Source organism: Aspergillus sydowii (assembly GCF_001890705.1).
Source record: "Aspergillus sydowii CBS 593.65 unplaced genomic scaffold ASPSYscaffold_21, whole genome shotgun sequence".
Taxonomy (NCBI): domain Eukaryota; kingdom Fungi; phylum Ascomycota; class Eurotiomycetes; order Eurotiales; family Aspergillaceae; genus Aspergillus; species Aspergillus sydowii.
The window spans coordinates 154921-174952 of NW_024467879.1; the positions used below are offsets into that span (position 1 = coordinate 154921).

At 48.8% G+C, this 20032-nt stretch overlaps 8 protein-coding genes across 8 annotated transcripts; 5 read left to right on the forward strand and 3 right to left on the reverse strand.

The window, feature by feature from the left end:
* Positions 1 to 613: 613 nt before the first annotated feature.
* On the forward strand, positions 614 to 1717 carry ASPSYDRAFT_707703 (uncharacterized protein). Its single transcript, XM_040850532.1, has 2 exons — positions 614 to 820; positions 881 to 1717. Exons 1-2 carry the CDS (start codon positions 816 to 818, stop codon positions 1629 to 1631), a joined length of 756 nt encoding a protein of 251 aa, XP_040696210.1. The 5' UTR covers positions 614 to 815; the 3' UTR covers positions 1632 to 1717.
* An 858-nt stretch (positions 1718 to 2575) lies between these two features.
* Positions 2576 to 3577, forward strand: ASPSYDRAFT_37431 (uncharacterized protein; the record flags this gene model as incomplete). Its single annotated transcript, XM_040845538.1, has 1 exon — positions 2576 to 3577. One exon carries the CDS (start codon positions 2576 to 2578, stop codon positions 3575 to 3577), a length of 1002 nt encoding a protein of 333 aa, XP_040696211.1.
* Positions 3578 to 5061: 1484 nt separating this feature from the next.
* ASPSYDRAFT_164874 (thiolase family protein) lies at positions 5062 to 6403 on the forward strand (the record flags this gene model as incomplete). The annotated part of the gene is made up of 2 exons (XM_040843293.1): positions 5062 to 6153; positions 6206 to 6403. The coding sequence occupies 2 exons, from the start codon at positions 5062 to 5064 to the stop codon at positions 6401 to 6403; spliced, it is 1290 nt and encodes a 429-aa protein (XP_040696212.1).
* A 2420-nt stretch (positions 6404 to 8823) lies between these two features.
* On the forward strand, positions 8824 to 10993 carry ASPSYDRAFT_83143 (tubulin alpha chain). Its single transcript, XM_040851201.1, has 7 exons — positions 8824 to 8894; positions 9067 to 9125; positions 9186 to 9339; positions 9404 to 9491; positions 9547 to 9618; positions 9674 to 10177; positions 10234 to 10993. The coding sequence occupies exons 1-7, from the start codon at positions 8883 to 8885 to the stop codon at positions 10701 to 10703; spliced, it is 1359 nt and encodes a 452-aa protein (XP_040696213.1). The 5' UTR covers positions 8824 to 8882; the 3' UTR covers positions 10704 to 10993.
* A 1604-nt stretch (positions 10994 to 12597) lies between these two features.
* ASPSYDRAFT_95724 (uncharacterized protein) lies at positions 12598 to 14385 on the reverse strand (the record flags this gene model as incomplete). Its single annotated transcript, XM_040853155.1, has 4 exons — positions 12598 to 12856; positions 12909 to 13008; positions 13071 to 14102; positions 14151 to 14385. 4 exons carry the CDS (start codon positions 14383 to 14385, stop codon positions 12598 to 12600), a joined length of 1626 nt encoding a protein of 541 aa, XP_040696214.1.
* Positions 14386 to 14704: 319 nt separating this feature from the next.
* Positions 14705 to 15873, forward strand: ASPSYDRAFT_707790 (F-box protein). The gene has a single exon (XM_040850534.1). It carries the CDS (start codon positions 15123 to 15125, stop codon positions 15702 to 15704), a length of 582 nt encoding a protein of 193 aa, XP_040696215.1. The 5' UTR covers positions 14705 to 15122; the 3' UTR covers positions 15705 to 15873.
* A 537-nt stretch (positions 15874 to 16410) lies between these two features.
* ASPSYDRAFT_95726 (uncharacterized protein) lies at positions 16411 to 16947 on the reverse strand (the record flags this gene model as incomplete). The annotated part of the gene is made up of 1 exon (XM_040853156.1): positions 16411 to 16947. The coding sequence occupies one exon, from the start codon at positions 16945 to 16947 to the stop codon at positions 16411 to 16413; it is 537 nt and encodes a 178-aa protein (XP_040696216.1).
* Positions 16948 to 17764: 817 nt separating this feature from the next.
* On the reverse strand, positions 17765 to 19466 carry ASPSYDRAFT_164803 (M14 family metallopeptidase; the record flags this gene model as incomplete). The annotated part of the gene is made up of 2 exons (XM_040843286.1): positions 17765 to 19158; positions 19217 to 19466. The coding sequence occupies 2 exons, from the start codon at positions 19464 to 19466 to the stop codon at positions 17765 to 17767; spliced, it is 1644 nt and encodes a 547-aa protein (XP_040696217.1).
* Positions 19467 to 20032: the final 566 nt, after the last annotated feature.

Consider the following 20032-nt stretch of genomic DNA (forward strand, 5'->3'; position numbering starts at 1 on the left):
ATGGGTGCACTGTCGCTGAATGACTGGCTAGCAGTTGAATTCACACCGCCATATTTTTTTGAAAACATCTTGTTATATACCGTAAGCCACAATCTCTCCTGTCGCTTACTCCACTTTTTATGTTAACCATCTGTTTCATCTTGTGATCTATCAAGAGCAAGCTTTTATGCATGAGTCCATAAGTATGAACAACAGAAGAAGCGCAGCAGCTTTTACGAGCGATTAGGGTAGAAGAAGGAGTTGGGTGAGATTAATGGCGGTTGATTGATCCATCTTCGCTGTCTTACTGGTTGTGTGGTCAAGTTGTGTGCCAATACCGGTATTATCCAAGTAAAAATGGCTACAATGCTTGGCAGGTGCAGAATCGCGAAGGTTGAAAGGCAGTTGTTTCTTGCTTCAACAGTGGTCATTTTAGCCTCACTTTCACAGGTCCTCACATTCTAGGTGTAATATTACTCTCTGCCTAACGAACAGCTATTACCGCCTGCGGGATCGCATTGTGTACTGCTTTTCATATTCTCCCAGCACCATGCCCAAGCACCCGTCATACCGCCGATTGTCCCACTCGCTCCGAGTTCATTCAGTGGCCTGATTCCACACTGGACGACGGAGCAGTTGGACCCCCGATTTGCGTATGTCCAGTATGCGACTGACGTGAACTATCTCTGCAATGCCGTGAGTGGCAGCAACGCCCATGCCGTCACCCAGTACGGGTTGACTCTTCGACTGATATGAACAGATCATAAATTTTGGCGGGCTTGCGTGCTACGGAGCGCAATATGACAAGGTGTTGATATTCCCAAGACAATGGGAGAATGACGTGAGCAAAAACCCCTACTATTGCTGAGCCCCGAGTTCGCTAAGCAGCTTATCTCTGTAGCCCATCTCTCGCGAGCACTGTATCCTCAAAAGTCTGCTTTAAATATCCACACCTAAACCTTAATTTCCACCCCGTTGACACGTTCTCTACATCTATCGGAGACCCAACATGGCGCAACAGCCTAACCAAGTTCCAAGCCTTCGCCCTGACCGCGTACACCCGCGTCCTAGTCTTCGATTCCGACTCCCTAGTCCTCAACAACATGGACTACTACCTTCTCAGCCTGCTTGACCCCGTTGCCGTGCCCCGTGCCTACTGGATTACCGACACCAGCGTGAAATTCCAGATTCGCGGCTCACACGTCATGCTCATTGAGCCAAGCGAGGGCAACTACCGCCGGATTCTCGCGGACTCGCAGTCATCCGGTGAGTTCGACATGGAGATTCTGAGTCAACTATTCGGCGATACTGCCATGATTCTGCCCCATCGGCGACTTGCACTGCTGGTCGACGAGTTCCGGAATGAAGATCATGCCCGTAAGCTGTATATGGCTGAGGATCCGGATGAGGAGTGGAATGCCATGGCGGTGGTCTCAAGGGCTTGTCTGGTGCACTTTAGTGATTGGGCCCTGCCAAAGCCGTGGCTGCCTCATACAGATGAGCAGTGGAATGTGGCGCTTCCTGATTGTTTGGAGGGCGATAGGGAAGCGCCTGATAAACCGAAGTGTGCGGATGTTTTCATGTGGACGAGTATCTATGAGGATTATTATCGGGACAGGGACCAAATTTGTGGGACGCTTTTGGATGCATAACAAGCAGGTGACTTAGGGTTATGCTTTGCTTCATGGTTTCTGACACTGGGGGTAGAGATAAGAAGGAAGAATGTATGAGGCTTGCATCGCTCTGGGTGGTTTGCTTTATACGCAATAAACCTGACCGTTTCTTTGCTTGGTACGATGGTGGAACAAGACTAGAGCCACAGATCAGAAGCGCCTCGTCCAATTACATATAACAAATACAAGAAATAAGTGTCCAGAGATACGAAAAGGCTTCGAGAGCCGCCCTAGCCAGCAAACGAGACCCATCAACACACAAATGGAGGGAGGGCTGACTCGGATAGTTGACATGGCACTGTAAATCTCTCGTATTTTAAGGGAATTTCCTCTGTAGAGGAACGATTGACGGCACACCATGTGGATGCGAAATATCACACCTCCCGCACTATTTGAGGCGCAAGACTCCGCTCTTTCCTGACCGACGTATCGTGAAAGCCTCAACACGAGATAGGGCATCATCTGCAAATATTCACATGGCCGCATTGTTGAAGGCTGTCATTGACCAAAGTTTCTCAGGGCTTTATATTATGAGGATGTATCCTGAAAGCAGCGCAGCTGGTGTGCAGTAATCTGGACAAGACCGAGGACAAGTCTAACTGAGCGAGATTATCTCACAATCCCTATTATGCGACTCCAGTTCTCAAGGCTTATTCCCAGTCGAACAGAGCCAATAAATACTCTAGTGCTTGAACAGCCAAGAACAAGCATTGTAAATACGAGGTGAAGTCTCAGCATTGTCCTCTCATTGGTACATTGATGGAAAGACTGTCGATCATTATAGTCTGGTGAAAACATTTCCCAACATCCCTTATTTGAATGAGACGCGGTATTTTACAGAGGGCCCTGAGGAAAACCAAATCTTTTCATCAACACTCCGGGCCTTGCCTATTTTCCTCTTTCATAGATAAAAGCTGCCCCTCATGCGTACGTCGCTCAGTATCATCATCTTCTTGACCACAGCGCTGGCGGCCGACTTTCCGCCCTTAAACGCCGCTGATTATTGCGTCACATACTTTGGCGGCATAGCAGCAGACCTCACGATACCAGACAGGTCGCCGAACAAGAACTACAACGGAACGGCATCATGCCCGCCATGGTGGAGATTCCACGCCGATGGGGCGAAGTTGAGAATCTGTCCGCCTACTACGCCGGAGGAAGGCAATGTCGGAGAAGCGCAGATGCTGGATATCGAGTTGTATTACGCGTCCAACGGCAACCGCGTGAATGGCGATGATGAGTATGGTCCGATCACGGCGGCGCGACTCTCAGGGCTGTTTATCACGAATGACAGTGCGACTGGTCCGTTCGGGGAAGGGCTGCAACCCGCGAAAATCGAACTGCAGAAAAGCGATGCCGAGACTATCAATCCTGCATGGTCGGTGAACGGGACCCAAGAGTCCTTTTTGGACGACTATGCGCAGCTCTGGCTGTCGTTCGACTGCCAGGATGTTGACCAGGAGCAGTTTGGATACTGCGGGAACTACTATGATAGACACTGGGGCGGTTGTTGGTCAGCACAGAGCTTCGAGCTTGGCGAGGGAAAGCCAGTTAATTATTCGGTGCGATTTGAAGACGAAGAGGCAGAGCTTGAAATATGGATTGCTCGGCCGTGGATCGACATCAACGGGACCGATCTGGGAGAGATAGCAGTCAAGGCGCATTTTGCGGGAGACAGGGAGTTGCCCAGTATCACGGAGTACGATTTCTGGGAGAACTCAGAGACATCGTACGAAGGGGCAAAGGATGATGTTAACGATATAAAGCTAAAGCAGGATGCAACCGGCATGCCAATGTTCTTCAACGAGACCGCGGGCAGTGAATGGTATAGTGCCGGAAATGGTACCTACTTTGATTCAGCCGGCAGTATCAANGTCCCAGGGGTTGCGCTAGCGATATCGAGTATACTGATTTTGCTAGCGTGATGTGGTACGATCGGATATATGCAGATTCTGCCTCGTCGACAGGTCAATCCTTAATCCATATCTTAGTCTTGTCTCAGTAGATTTGAACAGAGTAGATCAGGGTATTCTGCCCAAGATACAAGTAAGCATTATCAAGGCTGGTTGCAGCTAACCATTTATAAATCTCCCTGTTATATTCTTATTTTCTTATTAGATAAAAGATATATCAGTTCTACTAGCTTAGCTATATAATATAGAAGAATTAAAAAGCTGTCTCTAAACCCTGTGAAATCGCAGATATCGCTAGACCTGTATATAATTGAATTAGCCACCTGTGAACTAATATAGCTCAAGTTATTTTATCTTATAAGAAGACAGTAAGAACTATTTAAGAAGCTATAAATTAAATTAATAAATTAATATAATTCCTAGTAGTATTTTCTATAGTATCTAGTATAGCTCATGCTCTAGTCTTAGTCTAATGCTTTTCCCACGAGACCTCATGCGTGGCATGCGAAAAGTGTGTCCAGCACAACCAGCCACGCTCTCCGACCTGACTTGATTCTGCCCAACTTCACAGAAACGATGTCTGATCAATTATAGATGGGCATATACGGCAGTGCCCCAGTTGCTGATATCGCCCGATGTCCGACTGTCCTCGCCCTCACCCTCGGGCCAGAAAGGCAGACGCATGCGTGAGCTTTCATATTGCGCCGAAGCAATGCGACAATATGCTTGTCGGGTTCAATTCGCTCAGTTTGTCTCTGGTATAGTCTGCAAAGTCCTTCAGCTTTTGGACGCCACATCCAGCCCTGCTGCAACAACAACTGAATAGGTCGTCGGCGGACAAGCGCAGACTAAGTGTGACCCCAGGCTGAGCGATGAGCTCAGCGAGCTGTCTCCGGCCATTGCGGAGCTGGGTGAAAACATGACCTCGAGCTGGATGTCGAACGATCAGTGGGCGAACCTCCTCTCCATCCCCCCGCGTTTGACAGAGGGCGTATATCGCGAAGAGTCTCCGAGGCTGGATATTGAACAATTGACCTTTCCGATTGCACCAAGAATATCTGCTATTATTCCTGACAAGCCGGAAGCATTGGCTGGTTCCAGTGGGGCTAATACTCAAGAGTGCGAGTCTATCTCAGACACACTCCGGTCTATACTTCAGTATTCTTGTCCTGCCATCGGGTAACCAGGAGGACGACAAAAGTATTATTAGGTAGTTTAGGGAATTAAATTTACAGTACAGGTAGAAGTTGGTCTATAGCCTAGTAACTCCCCGCCGATGGCGCCGGTCAGCCCGCTCGGCGATGATCAGCGTGTTATTACGGAGTATTGCCTCGGCTCGGCTTTGGACTCGGGCGATCTGGCTACGCGGGCTTGGGCGGGCGCTTCCTTGTCCAAAGTAAGTCTTTTTCATCACCTTGAGGCACTGCTCACGCTAGTTAACTACCAGTAGAACAATCCCGGCAGAGGCGAAGCCCCATCCACCCAAAGCGTTCAGTATGACATCCTGCACCAAGGCGACCGAGCGTCTCGCCGAAGTCCAGAAGCATCTCAACCCGTCTACAAGCATCAACCCGTCTACAAGCAAGCAACCGGCCATCGAGCCAGTGTATATTATCAGTGCGGCACGGACTCCAACTGCGCGATTCGGCAGCTCTTTCGCCAATATCCCTGCCCCACAGCTTGGAGCATACGCCATCAAAGAAGCGCTCCGGAAGTCAAATGTCCCCCCAAGTAGAATTACAAATGTCTACATGGGAAATGTCCTGCAGGCCGGCCTGGGCCAGTCACCTGCCCGACAGGCTGCGATTGCTGCTGGTCTCCCTGTGACGGTTGACGCTGTCACGGTGAACAAGGTCTGCGCATCGGGATTGAAAGCGATCGTGCTTGCTGCTCATGACATTCAGTTGAGCCTGGCAGATGCTCAGGTAGCTGGGGGTATGGAGAATATGTCGCGTGCTCCGTACTATCTACCTAGAGATTCCAGCGGTCGTCGCGGGACTGGGGATCTCAGATTACAGGATGGCCTGGTAACGGATGGGCTTTGGGATGTGTATAATCAGATTCACATGGGCTCATGCGCAGAGCTTACGGCGAAGAAACTCGGTATCTCGCGAGAAGCGCAGGATGAATATGCTGTCCAGAGCTTTCTGCGCGCTCAGCAAGCGTGGGCCGAGGGGAAGTTCAAGGACGAAGTGGTTCCAGTTGTCGTGACTGGCAAGACAAGTCGCACGATTGACCATGATGAGGGATACGACAGGCTTCAGAGGGACAAGGTAGCAGCACTAAAGCCTGCGTTTACTAAGGATAGTGACGGGACTGTTACGGCCGCCAACTCGTCTTCTCTTAACGATGGTGCGAGCGCGCTGGTTTTGGGAAACCGGGCGATCGCCCAGCAGTATGGGAAGGGGAGTCGAGTTCTCTCCCGAATTGTTGCTTCAGCTGATGCCGCGGTGGATCCTGTTGATTTTCCTATTGCTCCAGCAAAGGCTATACAGCGTGCTTTAGCCCGGGCAGGAATCCGGAAGGAAGATGTCGCAGTGTGGGAACTGAATGAAGCCTTCGCAGCAGTTATCAAAGCCAATGCACAGGTTCGGTGAACTCTTCGGACATCGGATATGACTTCTGCTAATACGCCTTCAGATACTCGGCATTGAGACTGCAAATATTAATCCCCTTGGGGGTGCGATATCTCTGGGTCATGCACTCGGGAGTTCTGGGTCGAGAATTCTCACCACCTTGGCTCATCAGCTACAAGCGGGCGAATACGGCGTTGCAGCGGTCTGTAACGGCGGCGGTGCGGCAACTGCAGTTATTATACAGAGGATAGAGGCGGCATAGTGCACGTCTCGGCTTGATGTAGTTAAGAACAGAAAAAGAAACACTTCGCCTCGATCCGGCTAACAAGGAGACCCGGGCAGAAATTAGTGGATACTGGGCAGTATACGTGGGAAAGATTCGACCATTCGCTACTTTATCAATCTCGCTGAGTCTACGCCCCATTTTTTTGAGGATGTTATTAGATACGAAGGCTGAAATACTAGTTATTAGGGCGTTAGGTGCGAATTGATGCAATGGGAGTTCGACCAGTAAAAAGGATAATATCTACTCTAACTATATACACTTGTATACTGGTTTCTAATGTTTTTTTCTTCTTTCTTCCTGTTTTAGCTACAACTATCTCATGTCCCAAAATGGATACTATGTAAAATATAGGCGAGGAAAGATAGAGATGAAAATATGCACGACTGTACAGGCTTTTCGTGTTGCACAACATTAAAAACACCACAACAGATGCATAGTTGGATCAAGTACCGTCTCCAGATCATGTCCACCTATAGACTCTTTGGAGTTAGAACACCCCGCGCTTCATACCCTACATTATCGAACTTAGAAGGGATGGCATGTCAAGTCTCGAGCTACGAGGCAGGAGGCAGATATGGTCTACCAGGACGCATGCCCCCATATAATAGCACAAGCTGTGCGAGACAGCCCCTTACAGCTCTGCGACCCTCGTTGATCAGCCTATTTATGATTGAAGATCTGTAAGTCCACACTGCTGTAAGGGCTGGAATGTATGCAGCTGGGTGAGCAATATTTGAAGTGGCTGGCTGATCATCGTCGCATAAATTCCGGCACTCGATCATCACGATCATTCTAAATCCACAAGAACATTCAAAAGATGGCTATCCCTTGTACACTCTCTGGTCTGCATTTTGCGTAGTATACGATAGTACACTCTTGCGCCTAAAAATATTGGTAACCAAAACAAGGAGAAAAAACAGTGTAACCAAAATTACGAAGGTAGCGTGTAAATCTTGATTACGAGAGGCGCTTGCTAGATATTCCAAGACACATGGGTATATTGTATTGACTATAGATACGGTTAGACTTAACTGTAGACAGGTAGAAAATCTGGATGTCTAACAGGTCGGGGTTTTGACGAATCTTATAGTCGTCTGCTCAGTAAAATCCCGCCTGACTGCAGGTATAGCTATGTAACTATCTCATAAACCCCGTTGCATACATACTCGCTTGCATACATACTTCCTTTGCATACCTGATTTGTGATTTCCACATTCTATGCGACAAGCGATCATCTTTGGCTTTGTAGTACACTTTCCATAATTCGGGGAGCAAACACAAAAAGAAGAGAAGAAATCCGTAGTTGCAACTCTGTATATTCTTGCACCAGTTCTGTTATGTTAATCTTAGAATACAAATGTAGTTTAGAATGTGAATACAACAGTTATGTATGAGGAAATGGTACTGTTACACTCCCTTGCATCTAGAATCCAACATTATACACTTTCTTAAGTATTATATGTAGTGTAACACTACCTCAGAGTGCCGAACCCCTTAAACACAGCTGTGTGCGGGGAGAAAGAAGGCAAGCATGTGAGGAACTGGGGACGCCCTCTTCACTCTCTGTGGCCCTGAGGGACCTTCCCCACAATCTCAACAATTTGGTGAGCATTGGATTGGCAATACTTCTTGGAAGAATAACTCGATGCTAATGCTAGTAGAACCGGCTTATTATGTGTTATGCGCCGCTGATTCTCCGCCAGGGGAACTAGTGATTAATTCTATAGAATATACATCTACCTTCTCCTAACCGTGTATCACGTCTCTATAAGCCCTTCAGAGTTATTATATTAGTACTATAGACTTATAGTTTTAATTACTTACCCTTTAGAGGCTCGATACACGCAGTTACGACAGAATCCTAGATTTAGTGGCAAGTCTAATATTACAGTAAATAAAAGCGGACAGCCCCAGTATATAGAATAATATAATCATACAAACCCCTGCTGTAGCAGAGATAGATAGAGAATAAATAAGACTATAAATACCTCTTATTTGATATTTGGGTATCTGATCAAGATTCAGATAAGACAATCGCCACCGACACTGCCTCCTTCGGCTGCAACCGTCTCGCTCACTATTAATCCCGGCAAGTATACCAATGGACGGTACTGTTTTGAAGCGCCTCGGAACGTGGCTCCGGTAAGGCTCGATGGCGATGATAGTATTATATTACCTGATAACTAGTTCAGATTATCCTATAGTTCTACTATAATATAATTAGACATTAGCAAGGCAGAATCATTGGCTGATAGCGTCCACTTTCTCTGACAAAAACAAAAAAAAATTGGGGCGCCAGGTGGGACCGGGCGTCAGGTGATCATCAACGGTACCGTAATTCTGCCCGCTTTTCCCTGCCGTGGACTCGGCTTTCCCAAGGTCAACTTCCACTTCCTCCCGTGCCACATCTGTCTACCTGTGTGTAACATATCTTGCGATCTTTGGTCTATTCACCATGCGCGGCGAAGTACGTGCTGTCCTAATTCCGTTCAATGTTGGCCATATTGGTGGTTCTACCCTCATTCATACCGTGGCCCATGCCTGAGCCCGGTCTCGTGGTGTGACGCTCAATAGTATTGAAGACCAAGCCATACCTTCAAATGATGGACATTATGGACATTGACGTGTTGCATGATTAGATCTGTCATCTTCACCTCGGCCAAGCTGGTACACAGTTGGGTAACGCGGCCTGGGAACTGTAAGCCTTTACTGCTTCGTGATCCTTTGGGCAATGGTTAACCAGTCGATTATTATATAGTTATCTACTCGAACATGGCCTCAAGGCCGATGGCCATATAAATCCCGATATAGACACCGCAACCCACCAGAACGGCTCTTACGAGACAGTTTTCACCGAAACCGGCAATGGCAAATACGTCCCTCGCTCCATCTTTGTCGACCTTGATCCTTCGGTATGTAAACGGGCGGATACAAACCCGAAATGGCATGTGGGCTGATAAGTTTATGGTGACATAGCCTATCGATGAGATACGCACTGGTGCCTACCGTCATCTGTTCCATCCCGATCAGCTGATAAGCGGGAAGGAGGATGCCGCCAATAACTGTCTGGCCCCTGGATATTTGAGAGCCGCGTGATAAGTTAAGCTAATGCGTTATAGATGCCCGTGGTCATTATACTGTCGGCAAGATGCTCATTGAAAGCGTTGTTGACCGCATCCGTCGTGTCGCCGGTGTGTAAAAGGGACCCTCCTTTGAGTCCTGGTTTGTAGGCTAATTTTCTCAAAGATAACTGCTCTTCTCTTCAGGGTTTCTTGATATTCCACTCCTTTGGCGGAGGTACCGGCTCTGGTTTCGGCGCACTTTTGCTTGAGCATCTTTTTGCAGAGTATGGCAAGAAGTCGAAGCTGGAGTTCGCGGTCTACCCGTCTCCTCGTGTATCCACTGCCGTGGTGGAACCCTATAATGCTGTTCTGTCCACACAAAGTACTATTGAGAACTCTGACTGCACTTTCCTCATTGATAATGAGGCTGTCTACGATATCTGTAAGCGCAAGCTTGACATCCCCCGCCCTGGTTATGATAACCTCAACCGTCTCATCGCCCGAGTTGTTAGCTCTCTTACCACTAGCTTGCGTTTCAATGGCGCCCTTAACGTTGACTTGAACGAATTCCAGACTAATCTCGTGCCGTTCCCACGTATTCACTACCCCCTTGTCTCCTATGCTCCGGTCATCTCCAGCAGCTGCAGTGCTCACGAGAGCTTCAATGTCAAGGATCTCACTTTGCAGTGTATATATCTTCTTGTATTTTCTCCCAACTGCTCCATCATTCTAACTGTCGGGCAGGTTTCGAACCTCAAAATCAGATGGTCGTCTGCGATCCTCGCAATGGCAAGTATATGGCTGTGGCTCTTTTGTACCAGGGTGACGTGGTGCCTCATGACTGCGCCCAGACTGTTGCCCATATCAAGGCCAAGGCCTCTTTTAACCTGGTTGAGTGGTGCCCAACCGGCTTTAAACTCGGTATTAATAACCAGAAACCCATATGTATACCCGACGGCGAGCTTGCTTCTGTCGACCGTTCGGTCACTATGCTTTCCAACTCGACTGCCATCTCCGAGGCGTGGAATCGCCTTGGCCACAAATTCGACCTCATGTACTCCAAGCGTGCTTTCGTTCATTGGTACGTGGGTGAGGGTATGGAGGAGGGCGAGTTTTCCGAGGCTCGCGAGAACCTAGCTGCTCTGGAGAAAGACTACGAGGAGATCGCCAGCGATACCGTCGGCTCGGACGATTGCCTGGAACTGGAGTTTTGAGTTCGTTTTGTCTTTAATGGCATCATCAAAGTCGACAACTATGTATTTTGGCGAAGCTGTGGATATTACTAGTAAATTTGACAGAGGTTTTACTACCTCTCTAAGGCTGCCTACAACTTGTTATTAGCCATGCACTTTAGGGTTATTCACGGTGGATGCGAGGGCAAGGCCTAGAAGCGTGCTAAAAATAAGGGTACTGAGTATATCCATAATAGAGATTACAGCACCTTATCCCTGCTAGTAAACAAGGAATAAAGAAATCTAAAGCTATTCCTACTGCGGATACAGCGTTATTAAGCTTTATTTATTGTAATATTTTACCTTGGTCTATTTCTTCCTGTACGATACCTTAGGTTTCTTCTCTTAGCTCGAGCAGTCAAGCACTATGGGGGTTTTATTTCTTTAATGGGTTTGGAGCTGGGAGGGCTATACCTAAACATTCACCTTGTAGAATATGTTATATGTAGTCTAAAGAATCGTCAACCCGGGCCAGCCGGTTATATAATGGTTCTATGGGACCAGGACAAACAGCCCTGCTATAGGGAGACTGTTAACAATAATATATTCACTGCATAATACACGTCAGCATTCCTTCGAAGTAGCTGAGCATAGACATGGAGGAGCATCCATTATCCGTACGAAGCCCAAGAAACTCCCCTCCCCCCTCATGAACTCACCCTCGACACCATCATCGCCGATCCAAGGCCTCAAACAGAATATAAATACAGTCCCAAATCCTCCTCTTAACAGTTCATCATACGCACAAAGTTCTGCTGCAAGCAGAAACAAAGTCAACCAACCTCACAAACTTGACACATCCGCCAACATCTGTACTCTTTCTTGAAGAGCAAAGGGCCAGCAAAAGAATCAGTCAATCCCCTTGACGCCTTACTATAAACGCGTATGAAGCTTTATTGATTGATAACATCAAATAACCGCCAGGATAAGAAACCGGGGGCCTGGACCGGAGAACGGATGGCCCGGCGCAAGAATCGCAATTAATTAGTTGTTATAGCCAATCACGCAATCAGATTTAGCTCCTGCAGGTTAAGACTCGGGGCGCAGACGTGTGCATGATGCAGGGATTTGGATCTCTGGGTTCTTTTGACAATCTACTGTTTCGTAATTGCCTACTCGGTAACATGGATGGAAGACCTGGCTTAACGAACAACCCGTTGGGAGAATCGTAAATTCGAGCTCTATTTACTATGGAATGACATCATTTGGATAGGCTCTCGGCGAAAGTACCAGCTCGCCGAATGGCTCGGTGCAGGTTGATGTTTGCGCCAGTTCAGTCGGTAGCTCCTTATCGTCACCACTTCCGGTATAGAGCTTCGTTTCATATAGGTTGGAGACAGCCAGTGGTTTGAATCCTCCAATGACAGGGTTGTTAAGTTATGAGAGTTCTGCTTGCCGCCAGTAGATCAAGGTAAACAAGCGTGGCTATGTCTACAGGGCACCTTTGTCAAATAAATTTCTCGGTTATCAAACCCAAGAATTCGACCGCCATTGGACAGAGCAGACTCCCTGACAACTGAGTAGAATTAACCAATATAATTTGGAGGATCTTGCTTGTTCCTGTGGCAGATGTTTGTAGAAGGGGAAAATGCTAAACAGCGCTGGTTACCAATTCGGCCGCGGGTTGTAATTACTCCCTGATCTAGTTCACGAAAGGATCTCAAATCAGCGGCCCAAAAAACTGACACTGTGCGGCTAGATTATTTGATACAGCGCCTTTCGTGGGCAAGCTTTTTATAGTTCTAATTTCCGCTCTCATAAGCGACACACAGTTGCTGGTACCCGTGCCCTCTGTGTGGAGGAGCAATGGCTGGGTTCTACCTACTACTCCACGTATTCAGGGAAGCATCCTTCTACTGTAAGAGTTCTAGTGAGATTAAGCCCACGCCCCGACAATGGACATGCAGAAGGCTCCAAAGAACACGAGAAGGCAGGCACACACTCTCTTTCTTCCACGAAGGATGCGCCAGCTCTCGTCGCTGAGGAAGTCCTCGGACATCAACTCTACGAGGGACGCGAATACCAAAAGCCCGGCGGAAATGGCATTCATGATACCAACCACTAGCAGACCTACTTCTGAATCGGGACTGTAGAGGGTATGAGTTGCGAGTCCAATAGCTTGGCCGATCGGAGTACTGTATATAGATCAGTATGTCAAATCCACGAGAGTAGAGATCGTGCACGTACGTGCAGCCATATGCCAATGACATGAACCAGGGCTGAAGTTGCCTTTCTGACCAGGGCAGTGCGGCAATGCGGGAACCGAGAGCAAGTCCTTCAAATGTTTCTGGGGACGATTCGGTCAAAATGTCTATAGCAGGCAACGGGAGAGAAACAGTGTAAACTTACGATGGAAAACAATAGCAATCAACAGGACCACAAACTCCTTTCCAATGGATACACTGAGCGACATGCCGATAAAAACACTGTGAAACAGAATACCCATTTCAAGCAGATAAACCTGCATCTTTTCTTTCTTTTGCTTTTGATCTGGAGGTAGCTCGAAATGAGAGTCGTGGTCCCCCAGATCTGGTTGGTTTGTCCCGTTTCCCTTCTCCTGGTGGGTTTGCATCTCAGGCGCAGATGCAACTCGGACCATGTTTTCATTGCCATCACTCATATTGTTAATGGTCCTGCTGATACTAGAAGACCTTCCAACCAAGGACCCCATATCCCGAAGATGAGGCCGGAGGTCTGATCCAGGCAATTGCGAGCTTTGTGCTCCACCATCGGCAGACAAGTCAGGCCGGTCAATCTGCGTCCCCGCGCGTTCTTCATCAATACGCGGCGAGGAGTGTCGCTGGAGGGACGGATTGTTCCCACCATGACAGATACTTTGGCCTGGACTGAATACCATTTCGATCACGGTGATGAAGAACACACCAGCCAATGCGATAGCGCCCGGCATAGCTGGGTAGTCACTTGTCCAAAAGCTGGACAGACACGGATTGTTCAGTGACTCGAAAGCGGTCGGAAGAAGATGAACAAATGCCGTGGCAATCAGCACACCAGTTCCGAAGTGTCGGACAAAAAAGAGAAATGAGCCGGGGATACGCAGGCGTGTGAACCTAGTTGCGAGCAAAGGGAATGCACATGCAATTGCTGATGTTCCCAGGATAATGAACAAGGCAGCGACATGCAGACTTAGGTCATAGGAATCACTGCGGACACCACCAGATGCACAGCTTGATCGTTTAACTGGCTCGGGATAGTCCTGATCAACCAGGGTGACAGGTGGCGGCGTCTGAGACAAATATTTTCTCAAACTGTCATAGGAGATCAGTGCTGAAACACAGAGCACCGAGAGCAGCCATAGAGCCAAGTCTTTCATTTTTTGCCAAAATGAAATATCGGTTTTGATGTTTTGGGGAGCGAGGCGTCCTGTTCAATTGTGTAAGTATTGACTGATAGATAAGTGGCTGTTCATACCTAAAGACGCCTCGCACCCCCCATTGGGGACCTTTCTGGGAATCGGTTCCTTCTGCGGATTATTCCAATGATATTCTTGCCATGATGCTTTTTCGCTCTCTTTGTCCTTTTTCTCGCGTGCATTTGAGATACCATTCAGATCTTGGCGGGTCGTCAAGTCAGGGGCAAGAGTGGGTGGGTTCTGATTCCAGTCATCGTGCAGCAGGGTGTGGTCAGTTCGCGATGGGCAGTTCATTTTGTCGAGATACACGGTGTGAAATGTTGACCTGAAGATCAAGGCATGCTGCCCGATGCCCTTATATTTATATTCCACAAGGCAACGACAATCTAGAGACTTGGCATTACGTGGAACCTGCTCCAGCTTGTTGACAGTGGACCCTAAGTTGCTGTCATGATTCGATCTGCACTGTTCCGAGGCCGACCAACGTGGATTCTCTTATTAGGTTTCAGTTTCTCGGGTATTGGCGAGATTTTGGCTATTTTTAAGTTTTGAAAGGTTGCTTGGTCGCGTGCTTTCGGGTATTGAGAAGCACATTCACAAAAGGCCAAACCTTGAGCGATGGTGGTAAAATCTTTCTAGCTTCTGTAGTATATTTTCAGGTATAATTTCTGGGCACTGTACAGAATATATATTGAATTGCGTATATAGAAGGGCTATTTTGTATGTACCCGAGAGTTCCAGTATTCTTATTCAATAGACATGTTTGGCTAGATGTAGTAGATATTGTTGTTCTTTAGATAAGATACTTTTCAGCAGTCTAGGTCATGGAGGAGCTTCCTAGCTTTTTAGAGCATTCTTCTCCCATAACCCTGTTTCGATTAGTCGAATAGCAACAGACGCTGTTCTTACGTGATCGTGCGTCCCCGCACTTTCTGCTGACTTCCTGTTCTGCCTCGAGTTCTCCAGTGTCCGCAGCAGGTCCTGTGTCCAAGTCTGTTCCCTTTGAGAACGCCCGACTGGAGCTTGTGGAAATGGCTAAATGCACCATTTTCAGCCTTCCGCGAGAAACTCACGAGGTCATTATCGACTACCTCGACCCCCCTGATCATCTCCACCTGCGCGCAGTAAGCCAATCCTTCCGCGAACTCATCCCCCCACTTTGCATCCAGCAGCTCTTGCAAGTCGAAGTCTCGGATTTCGGCCTGACCAAAGACCTATACACATGCCGAGACTGCATGCGGCTACGCCCAAGGGCAAAGTTCGCAGACAACATGGTCAAGAGGAAGAAAGCGAAAGCGGGCGCGGAAGCAGGGAAACGATTTTGCGTGGAATGCGGCACAAGCCCAAACCCAAATCCTCTTCTTCCTGGAACGTCGCGCTATACTCGAGGCTGTCACGTCGTCATCTTGGGAGAACAACATGTCGTCTGCTATTCTTGTGGGAGGTTCAGTCTTGCGGCGGGAGACAGAGGCGTCTACACGGATGAATGCCGTGATTGTCGGCTACAGGAGACGTTCCTGGAGCAGTGGGCTGAAGCGCACAAGGCACGACAGAAACAGGCTGGACGCCCGATGAGAAGAACGAAAGACCGTGAGATAACCCTCATAGTGTGAGCATATTGTTAACCTATCGCACTTCCAAATTTCCGTAATTCCACCCTGATCAGGCGACTTGCCGGTTTTCGTGCATTTTGCTGCTCCTCATCTCCTTGCACGTGCCATTGGGAGTTGCCCTAATCTGTATCACTTCCATCTGCTTGACATCTTCTCGCAGTGTATATACCATCCACCTATCCACAACTGTTTTGATCAGATGAGACCTCATAATTCAATTCCCAATTATTCAAATGAGTCCCTTCATATCTCGAGCAGTAATCCGTCAGGGAGGGAAATAGCTATAACTGCGACAGCCGACAAAGTCAGAGGCCGCACCGCGCCAATATAACCTATCTCATCTATATTGCCAGGGCCACCAATCTACTAGCCGGGCTGCTGACTGTGGAAACCTCACTGATTGCGCAATGTCAACAGATTCCGCCGCACCGACAAGTCTGGCTAACCACTGCATCTGCCCTGACATGCTGCTGTGTCCTACTTCCCTGCAGCACTGTCGCAGATGTCCTAGGCTGTCGATGATCATTTCTTCCTTCAGGGAGGCATATTCGAAAACTTGAGTGCCGCAGGTGCAGGGATGTCCATGGCGCCGAGGCAACTCATTGCCCCGCGTGTGAGCGCTGGCTTTGAAGGCTCTTTCTGGATTCTCAGTGCTGCTGGGATATCTATCAAGAACATCGAAGTGAAGACGGAGTTTCATAGACGTCTAGTAGTTTAAGCAAGTATCCAAAAAACATCTTTGAGGACTAGAGAAGAAAAATATACCTTTCTTAGTTGAGCTGGCAGACTCAAAATCCGATTCCATTGTGAAATCCCCACGAAATGTCCAGATCCAGGTCGCTGTTCCGAGACTGTCGATTGATTCAAACGAAGGGGAGATCTCAGTGTCATTGACGAGGGCGTCGACATCCGGGGCAGAACCGCCACGTTCTTCACCATCCGACAGACTTGGTACTTCGCTGCTCACCGTCCTGGTCACAAGGTCCAGCACACGGCGTGCAATGATCTGGATCTCGCACACATTCCTGGCGGCCTTCGGCCACATCTCACCAATGGCCTTAAGACACCCGATAGCCATCCGAATTCGGCCCCTTGCAATCGCCAGGTGGTCCATTTTCTGGAGCAGGAATTTGCACGCCGATTGCAGTGCCAGTGTTCCGCCGCTGATCATGCATGTAATGAATTGGGTATGATGGACCTGGGCCTCGGCAGACCGAGGAATGCGTACAGTGTGAATATTCATATTGTCTAATACCGGGGTATCTGATGGGGCGTCCCGGGCACAGCTGGAGACATCTTCCATAGGGTTGAACTTACGGTAGGAAAATCGCCGGTGGATGGCGATTGTCGCTCTGGAGCGCGATTGCCGGTTATAAAGGCTCCATATCACGGCGCAGAGGTGGCTTACATGCTGGTGGGGCCGTGTGCCTGCTGACTTGGATATGATCTCCTTGCGATTTATCGGTAATAGCAGCCGCCATCCGTCAAGGAAGGACTCGGCAGCTACAGGACATGCGTTGGGTCTTATTTGCCGCCGCTGTTTGGGGCTGTGGTGCAGTGCTGGGCAGGAGTGCGAGAACTCGCGCTATGTTGGGCACTTATAGAAGCAAACGTCAGGTTGATTGTACGGCGACGCCAACTGCTTGTGGTAAGAATGGCCCATTAACCTGAAAATGGATTGATATATGGCAGGTTAAGCTAAATGTCAGGCAGAGGGACATCCTGCAAGGAAAAAAGAAAATAAATTTACCGTATAAATAATAATGCCTTGCGCAGCACGGCTATGAATATTAGAAATGGCTAGTATGCCAACAATCATAGTATAGTAGCAGTAAAACAAGTAGAAGAACCTGTTCACAGTTAATCATTATCGCATGGTAACGTTCTACCGAGCATCTTGGCTACATAGGTTTTGTGAATTTCCTGAATATTCTTCCGGATCTATAATATATAAGGTACACCACGGAAGATCAGCATACCTTCAAGATAACGGTGAATAAAAGCCGGCGCCGCCAAGGGTTGCAAGATATGTTCCCTTGAGTGGGTATAAATATCTATTTCTAAGACATGATCCTAAAGATGGGGTACTCATCTCCCTCCTCCACCGGCACAATATTGAATGAAACGTATGAGTCAATATTCTCCGGCTCCAGCGCCACCATCGCCAGCGCGGCATTCCTTTGTCTCGTGCTTACGCGGAAGCTACCCTTTGGCAGACGAAGCTCGCGCTCACTGCTCTCCGTCGTCGCCGTCACGCGAATCACGCCTTCGTAGTAGGCGGCATCGATTTCGGCGGACGTGATAGTCAGCGCTTCGACGGGCCCCTCAAATGGCTTATCCAGCGTTTCGACCTCACAACCAGCGATTCGAAGGCGCTCGGCGAGTTCGACCCAGGCCACGGGGATCAGATAGGCCTCCGGACGGGAGCGAGTGAGATTAGCGAAGGAGGGGGTCGTGGATGCGAAGCGGACGGACGGATGGACGACACTACCATTCTCCCTGTCGACCATCGTGAAGGGACGAATCTTCGTTTCACTGTAGTCCGTGACGACGATATCGTCGGCCGATTCGATGAATCGCTCAATGCCGTCCTCTACGGTCGTGAAGACCTTCTGGGCATTATCGGCAGCAGTCTGAACGATACTACCCAGCATGGTGAGACCGGCAGCAGTGCGACGCTGGAACTCTTGATCGGCAATCCCAATGCCGCGCATCTCCAGAAGGAAGACGATAGCCTGGGTCAGGCCCATCGCATTGCGACCAATCTTGCCGTCCGTGCCGGCCTCGGCGAAGTCGGCGACGATTGAGGAATTAGATACAGAAGTGCCGGTCACGTACGGCTCGGCGCGGAGACCAGCGGCTTTCATATCGTCGGCAATGTTCCTGGCGAAGAGCTTCTCGGAGAGCTTGCGGATCTCCTTGTTGATATTGAGGTTTTTCGCTGCCGAGAACAGACCGTCCGAACCGTGGACGTACTTACCCCCGCCATAAGGCCTGCTGGCAGAGTACTCGTGCATGTCAACGATAACATGCGGGTTGAAGGTGTTCATGAGCTGCTTGATATCACGCGTCTGCTGGCTAGCAAGCTTGATATGGTCGCGGTTAGGGTCGAGGTTGGTCGCGAGAGTGCGCTGGAAGTAGAAAACACCGTCGGGATTATACCGCGGTAGAATGACGAGCTCCAGTTTGTCGAGAATTGAGGCAGTCCACTCGGGGTCGTCGTCGAATTTGCCCAGGAGGGCTTGTGTGGTCTCGTCGCCGGCCGGCTCATTGCCATGCACAGCACCCTGGATCCACACGCGCACCTTACCTGCCGAGTCGCCGCGGTGGCCGGAGCTGCTGTGACTGGCGGAGAGGCGGATGTAAGGGAACGAGCGGTGCTCTTGCGAGGTGAAGTTGGCGGTGCCATAGGTCATGTAGTTGTTGCGTTCGGCTAGTTGCTCAAGGAATTCCTCTAATCGTTTCTCAGTCAGTTTCAATGACCCAGCGCACATTCTCAATGCTAGACCCACCCAAATCGTCTTGAGAAGACGGCCCCTGAGTGCCATTGGTGAATCCAGGCAGTCGGTCATCGGGTGTCAGGAAAGCCGGAGACAAGAGCTGAATATCATCGACGTTCGCGAAAGCACCAGCAACGGTTTCGGAGTCCTTCGTGACAGGAACATGGTTGTATCCATACGTAACAGCGCTTGCCATAGAGGCAAGGCCGAGAAAGAGACCCGTGGAGGCAATTGCTCCCACCTTGACGTGAATTGGAACCATTTCTGCGGACCCTCTTCATGCAAGACAGGCAGGGATGTGGGAGAAGAGAGAGCGCAAAAAACCACAGCAGATCTTTTCTCCATTTTGTACTCCAGCCCACCTACCGTTGCATTGGAGTTCCAGCATTCTCCAAATTGACCCCCCTCATCTTATTTCTTGGCCTCCTCGCTGCGTTTCTACTTGGCGTAAGCCAGCCACTCATATTCATACAATCCGCGTATCTCCTCCAAGCCAAGCTCCGATCTCCCCACTCACCATAGCACAAAGTAACCTGGAGTAAGGGATCGGCTGTGTTCCATTGATAGTGATCTGGCTACCATAAACTAAACCGTCCTGCGGCAATAAGCGGAGACCCTGCGCAAGACTGATCGAGTAACTGCGATCAGATTGGAATCCAAATATCCACGGGGAAAAGGCTGGCAGTGGGCATCTGTTTAATAGCAAGTAGGTGCAGAGAAAACATAGAGTATAGAGAATATATTAGCAGATATGTCTTGTTGACAAAGTAATATAGAATAAACTCCTTAGTACTGTAATACGAGAGCTATAATTATTAAGTATTAAAG